General features: G+C 37.2%; 2 protein-coding genes across 2 annotated transcripts; both read left to right on the forward strand.

Moving 5' to 3' along the window:
* Window positions 1-351: 351 nt before the first annotated feature.
* On the forward strand, window positions 352-2153 carry rpp25a (ribonuclease P and MRP subunit p25, a). The gene is made up of 2 exons (XM_057330196.1): window positions 352-684; window positions 941-2153. Exon 2 carries the CDS (start codon window positions 1240-1242, stop codon window positions 1951-1953), a length of 714 nt encoding a protein of 237 aa, XP_057186179.1. The 5' UTR covers window positions 352-684; window positions 941-1239; the 3' UTR covers window positions 1954-2153.
* A 1405-nt stretch (window positions 2154-3558) lies between these two features.
* LOC130551918 (cytochrome c oxidase subunit 5A, mitochondrial) lies at window positions 3559-6477 on the forward strand. The gene is made up of 5 exons (XM_057329948.1): window positions 3559-3713; window positions 4851-4967; window positions 5534-5655; window positions 6072-6200; window positions 6313-6477. The coding sequence occupies exons 1-4, from the start codon at window positions 3641-3643 to the stop codon at window positions 6183-6185; spliced, it is 426 nt and encodes a 141-aa protein (XP_057185931.1). The 5' UTR covers window positions 3559-3640; the 3' UTR covers window positions 6186-6200; window positions 6313-6477.
* The last annotated feature ends 465 nt before the right edge of the window (window positions 6478-6942 follow it).

A 6942-nucleotide genomic window follows, 5' to 3' on the forward strand; every position in this document is an offset into this window, starting at 1 on the left:
CCCTTCGGGATACAGACTGTGTATTTTGTCAAGCAGAACTGTGTGGCCCTCTTCTCTGATTGAAATCATAGCCTCAGGGCTCTAACAGATCGAGAGCGCAAGACAGCCACAGTGGGAGAACCGAAAACACTGCACCTTCGGCCAATAAGGTTCATGGTGAATACTTTGTGACTTTCTTGACCTATATTTTATGTGCATACAGCAGATTTTATATGAAAATATGATTGCTCAATTTAATAACCCCATTTATGTCATCTGTGCTCATTTAGATAATTGTTTACGCCGTTGCCCCGTCATGCTTGGAAGGGTCGGTTTTTTAAACTCTCAGCCTGCATCAGTCACGCATGTTTATCAGCCACAAACACACACTGATTGACAGGACCCCATTAACACTGAACATTTAAAGGGGAAGTCGGTACAGCATATGCCAGGATGTAATTATCATACAGAGCGCTTAGTCGCCGAAAAACTGTGACTGTTCCTTTAAGAGGTCTCTCCCTACACTCCCTCGTTCTGAATGTTCCTCACAACCAAACTGCCTCTTCAGTATATTTTGGAGTGTGACATTCACCACTTCAGGTTCTATTTAAGGTCTTGAGATATGACCATATAGAGGAACAAACTATACGACACAAAAACTTTCATGATCCAGGGAAAGAGTAGAAAAATCTATCAACCAAACAGGTAAACATATCACTGGTGGAGGTTTTCTATATGTTTAATTTAATGTTTAGTTGCATGCTTTGATTTTTGTTTTTCTTCTGTATTCTTTCTTTAATTGGGAGTCTACGACATTTTAAACAATCTGTTAAACTACATGTTGAAACACTTCAATACACTATTTTAAAGTTTATATAACGCATTGTTGCATAAATTTAGCTTTTTGGTTTTAAAAAAGGTGTTGTTTCTGAATTCATCATCATGCTTTGTGTGGTTACAGCTTTCATCTTACAGAGACTGAAATATGCTTCAAAGGCGGCGAGTCTGAAAAACAGCTGATCCTCAGCACTTTTTCCTTTGATGAATTTGCACGCTTTAGAGAACCGACTTTTTCCCCTTTCATGAAGTATTTGACATCTTATCGTTCTGTTCAGAGCGGTGGACATAACGACATAATTGGACTTGGAGACAGCACATAATGGGCTGTAACCTTGAGTGAAGTCTAAAGCCCTACAGAATTCTGGGAAACATTTTTAAATGATAACGAATTTTTCGCAGTCCAGCTAAAAAGAAACCAGCATGTTTGTGCCGAGCAGAGAGCTTCATCATGATAACACGCCTAAATGTACCACATCCGTCTCTCATGTCCAGCACCCTGAACTGAATGTCACAAACCCTCCTGGATCTACCAACAAACCAAAACAAAATGGATTTAGGAAGATCTGTTCCACTGGAGAACCAAGCCCATGTCCAATCCCAGGACTGGGATCCGGGGTGCTGGAAATGCGAGTGAAGGAGGGGAGCAAGATCCGAAACCTTTTGGGCTTTGCCTTGTCTCGATTGCAAGCCGACGGACACGAATCTGCAACGTCCCATGTTCTGTTTAGCGGAATGGGACGTGCCATGACCAAAACCATCACATGTGCGGAGATAATGAAACGCAAAGTGCAGGGTTTACACCAGGTGTCAAAGCTTCAATATAAGACGGTAACTGAATTGTGGGAGAGCCTTGAGAGCGGCCAGTCGGTTCAGATGACCATACACAGAACTGTTCCTTCTATTTGCATTCTTCTATCCAAAGAACCACTAAACCCGCTCGAGCCAGGCTACCAGCCTCCAGTGGAGAAAGTAGCTCTGTCAAAAGAGGAAAACGAGGGGGATGGATCGCAAGAGTCTGGAAACCCAGAGAAAAGACTTTACAGTCCTTATTCTCATGAGGTTCTGCCCAGTATAAAGAGAGCTGCTCTGGGACAGGACAGTTTCCCAACTAAGAAAAAAGTGAAAAAATTATAAAGATGTAATTATTATAAAGGAGGGGTCCCTTAACATGTATATTTTGTTTATAAATATGAATAAGGTATCATGTTGTTGTATGCTAAACTGTCATACATGTCAAATTGGCCACATTAGAATGCAAAAAAATGAATGTGTAATTTATGTGATTATCGCATGTTCAGTTGTATCTTTGCTAGTTTAATTGTCAATACTTTAATTATATCTGCAATATGAGTCGAATGGTGTGCTGTCTCGTTTATCTTTAATCTTAACTTTTTTGTTTCATCATAAATTTAATATAAATACAATACTGCCTCCTACTGGTTAAAGCAATGAGTTTGGAAGCAACAGAACTTATTGCATTTGCTAATGGATAAATTCTTATTAGAAAGTAAATGTGAGCTTTTTATTTATTTTTATTTAAAAGGCATATTTTATTCTAGAAACTAAACGATAACACAATAACAATTCAAAAGACTCCATATAATAAAAACAAGCAACTTCCAATCATTTAATTCGCCCTGATGTTGTGTTCAAAAATAGCCCAAATTACAGAAATAAAGCATTTTTCTAAGAATCAATAATTAATAGTATGCACGTATTTAATAAAGTATACATTATTATTATTATTATTTGGCCATAACAAGGTAATTATAGTTTACTAATACTAATAGCCCTACTAACATTTCTGTTATTTAAAAAAAACTTGAACAAAATAAAAATTAGAAATGCTACCTCAGCAATAAACGAAAAGATGTTTAAGTTAAGGCACTAAAGTTAACAACAGAAAAGAAATAAACCTAAACAAAATACTGAAATAAAAAATTAAACGCATACAGCAATATAAAAAATAAACAAATGAATAATAAAATAACAAAACCAAACAACAAAACTGCCAAAAAATAACTTAAAAATCTAAAAGTATAATTAAAAGTATATAGGCTACATATAATATTTAAATCCAATTCCATATAAATCTAATTAAAAATATTAAAAAAAACATAACGTTTTTTACCTTTTGCATAAGTAAAATGTATCTTTAAAAAAGTTTTAAATACGTATAAACAAATCTGCATACTCTTCACTAATCACTACTGCACAAAGTAGCCTACGCATTTTAATAACCTGGGGGAGGATTCACAAAACATTATTAAGAAGAATATTCTTCTTAACTGCGATATTTTTTCTTACACTGTAATTTAAGAAAAAAGTTAGGAATGTTTTGTATTCCCGAAAAAAGGCAGTTCTTAATTTTTTTCTTGAGATTGATTTACAAAGCATACGTCATTTTATTCTGATGAAAAAAGGAAGATGTTCTTAGGAAATTATTTGAGAACTTCTTAAAAAGGAACATTCTTATGAGCTTCCTATAATTTATTTTAAGAACAATCTTATATTTTGTCTTTGTCTTGAATTTTCTTCTTTTTAAACAGTTTCGTGAATTTTGAGTAATAACCTGCTATCTGTGTTGCATACAGTGTAGAGAAGTCGCTCCAGAATTAATCTTTCGTCCTTCATGCTCTTTATCAAACTCCATCGCACGACCAAATAAAACGCTTCCGTTGCCTAACCAGCATCCACACCACGCATGCGCAGTCACACGGCGGCGGTAGCGTGTTAGCACAGCGTCTAGCTAGCTTGAACTAGCACGAGCAGCAGTGTAGTTTCTCAATCTGAGCTGCGCTTTAGCCCGCTGAGCCGCATCATGTTCAGAGCCGCCCTTCGACTTTCAGTCTCCGGTGCTCGGGGTTTAGCAAGGTCACGGTCACCGTTTACAGGTAAATACACACTTTGCCCCATGAATTATGAAATTGTTCATAGAAAAATTAACGGCGCGAGGAAAAGATAACGGGAGCACCTTGACGCTGAATTTAGCTTAGCACACCGGTGCCGGTGTTAACACCGGATGTGTGCTTCAATGAGAGGTTATGCGTTAAGCTTACGCTATAATAATTACACGCTTGGTTATTGGCTTTATAGAAGCAGTTTCGGTCAATAAGTGCGTCGTATCTGTCATTTAGTAAGTCATGTAGCTGTGGTTTTAAAAGTGTCCTTGTAATGACCCACAGGGCTTCGGCCCTGACGCGCTGGAGAAACGTCACGCTCATACCAAAAGCAATCCAGATTTACGTATTCTGACATACGATAAATTGCACAGTAGGTAAATAATGACGTTTTTATGTACGTTTATGAAACAAACTACTTTTCTGCATTCTAACAGAGTGTTCATATTAAGAGGCGTATGACTACGTGCACCGTAACGTAACGTCTAGGAAGTCTGCGCTTAAATTCACCTTGCACCGTCAGTATCGCTATGGCTAACGTCATCTGCGAGAATCGTTTCCATGAACCCACGACTGTATATTGATCTTTTGCATACCAAGACCTCAAATCATATGCGTTATATTGTAAATGCAAATCTGACGGACTGGGGCATCATAATATGGAAGAGATGGCTTTTACCAATAATGTTCATACAGCTTCGTTTGTGCAATTGATATCAGTTCAACTTTGGCTGACCTTCCTTAAGAAATAGTTGGGAGTTAGATCAACTCAAAACGTCCATTAAACCGTGCACCATTCCAATGTAGGTCAAACAAGAGCATTGGCCAATATCCAGCTGGAACAAGTCCTGTGTGTAAAATCTCCCCTCTCTATTAAGTGGTTTTACCCTCGACTTTAACATAGATCAAATGGCTACAGTCTTTTTAGGGCAAAGTGTTCTTATACATGTCTAGTGTCGGGCGGAATACTTTAATGTAGCAACAACTTTTAATGTCCCCTCAAGACAAATACATACCTGATATCCTATGACTGCATTGTCTGATGTTGTGCATATATTGTCCTTGATCATCATTTTATGTTTTTGTCTGTTGGTCTGAGTCATGACTGTATCTGGTCTTTCTCTTTTTCAGCCTCAGTAGCTGCTCGCTCTTATTCCCATGGCAAACAGGAGACAGATGAAGAGTTTGATGCCCGTTGGGTCACTTACTTCAATAAACCAGATATTGATGCTTGGGAGCTGAGGAAAGGTGGGTTTACTATGCCTTTAGGTTCATAGCTATGCATTCGGCTGCTGAGTCTGTAAAGCGGGTGTTTTAATTAGCAAAAATACATTCTATTTAAAAAATGTTATGCTGCTTTTTTGTCTGACTTAAGGTGTTAAGTTGTTTGTTGTGGAAAAAATCAGTAACTATAATGATTTTTTTCTGAAAGGCTTTGTCTGATGTTGTTTGGTCGTCATGCATTGTGTGTGCTCCAAAATGGGCCCGGACTTATATATTTAAAGCCCTTTTTGGATATATGTCAAGTATATATTAAATAATTCTAATACACTTTATTACAAAGACAAAAATATCTAAAATCTTATGAGCTAGCATTTTTATGAGACCGGTCGAGCCAGTTTACTTTGATATGCTAGTTTCACTCTAAAACCAGTAAACTTCCTGTTTATGTTCCTGATCTGAAAACATGAAAATAAGAAAGTACAGTATGTTTGCTTTTGCATCAAGGAAGATTTTTAAAATACTGACACAATCTGGTGCGTTTGGAGTAGCCTAAATATCTAATAATAACCTCTTCTGTTGTTGCACTGCAGGAATGAACACTTTGATCGGTTATGACTTGGTACCTGAACCAAAGATCCTGGACGCAGCTCTGAGAGCTTGTCGGAGGTTAGACGATTTGGCCAGTGCCATCCGCATCCTTGAGGCAGTCAAGGTTAGTTGAAGACTGTAAAATACACAACAATGACAAAATGAGAATCTCACTATTACATGTACAATTTGGAAATATCACATGCTGTCAAACAAACCCATGAGGACAAAATAAAGCCATAGACTTGTTCATAGATGGCAGAACAGGTACTTTTTTTTATTAATTGTATTGCACATAAGCTATGATCGTACCATAGCTTCAGGATTTCCCATGTCAACAATGCCTGCCGGTAAGAAAAATAAATTCATGAAAACTCAACATTCGTGCATGTTGCATTGCTCACCGAAACAAAACACGCTCGTAAAGAAGCTCGTAAACCCATCCCCCATTCCAGTATGTGAAAACATGCATTAAACATGCATCCACATCTTTTGCAGTCTTCACCTCTCACCCACATTCCCGTTTTATTCACTCTGCAGGACAAAGCTGGTCCACATAAAGAGATCTACCCCTACGTTATCCAAGAGCTTCGGCCTACCCTCAATGAGCTCGGTATCTCTACACCTGAGGAACTTGGTATTGACAAAATATAAGTGTCTGCTGTCATGGTGGGTTCTAGCACGCAATCAGAATATTTTCTAACGCTATGCAAGTATTGGATCCATGGTGTAAAACGTCATATACATTATTTTGGTTTAACATCTTATATTTTTCTTACAGAGTCTTCCAAGGGACTGCTGCTCTTGTCTGGACTGAGTAGACCGCTGTACTTGAAGTCTTTACCTTGTGTCATGGTGTTTGTGTTATATTTAATTGGCCTTTATTATGTTCTTTTGCTTGTAAAATATTGATGGACCTAATAAAGGGAAATATATCTTTACTGAATTGTGTGGTGTCCTTAGATGATGTCTCAAGCATTTGTTGTGTTGTATTAACTACAGTTATTATGATGGTTGTAGACTATCTTCAGATTTTACAGAAGTGTCAAATCACTAGAGGTTTAAAATGTGTTCATTGCTCAAGTTGACAGTAAATATAACACAGTATGTGCAGTAGAGGGCGTAGTAACAATGCTTTACAATTAATTGATAAACAATTGATTGTTATGTTTAATTCTCTCACTGTGGAAAGGAACATATGTATTTTACAGCTAACTTTTATTAATTGCTGTTTTTGTATATAAACGCTGTCTTTATTTGGCTAATTTGAAGCATCATTATTGTGACAACAAATTAGTCTAATATTAGATGCACGTACGGCCGCATGTGTGTACATTATGTCCTATCAGTTTAGTGCTATAAATATTTTACTTAGCTGGTGGTAAAGGAGAAACATAAGAACGTAGTAACT

Source organism: Triplophysa rosa, linkage group LG3 (genome assembly GCF_024868665.1).
Source record: "Triplophysa rosa linkage group LG3, Trosa_1v2, whole genome shotgun sequence".
NCBI lineage: Eukaryota > Metazoa > Chordata > Actinopteri > Cypriniformes > Nemacheilidae > Triplophysa > Triplophysa rosa.

Bases quoted from the DNA above. Each gene is read 5' to 3' on its own strand.
- LOC130551918 (XM_057329948.1), top strand. From the start codon at position 3,641: ATGTTCAGAGCCGCCCTTCGACTTTCAGTCTCCGGTGCTCGGGGTTTA. The intron at 4,968-5,533 runs GTGGGTTTACTA...GTTGCACTGCAG, and splicing joins TGCTTGGGAGCTGAGGAAAG to GAATGAACACTTTGATCGGT. The intron at 5,656-6,071 runs GTTAGTTGAAGA...TTCACTCTGCAG, and splicing joins GCATCCTTGAGGCAGTCAAG to GACAAAGCTGGTCCACATAA.
- rpp25a (XM_057330196.1), top strand. From the start codon at position 1,240: ATGTTTGTGCCGAGCAGAGAGCTTCATCATGATAACACGCCTAAATGT.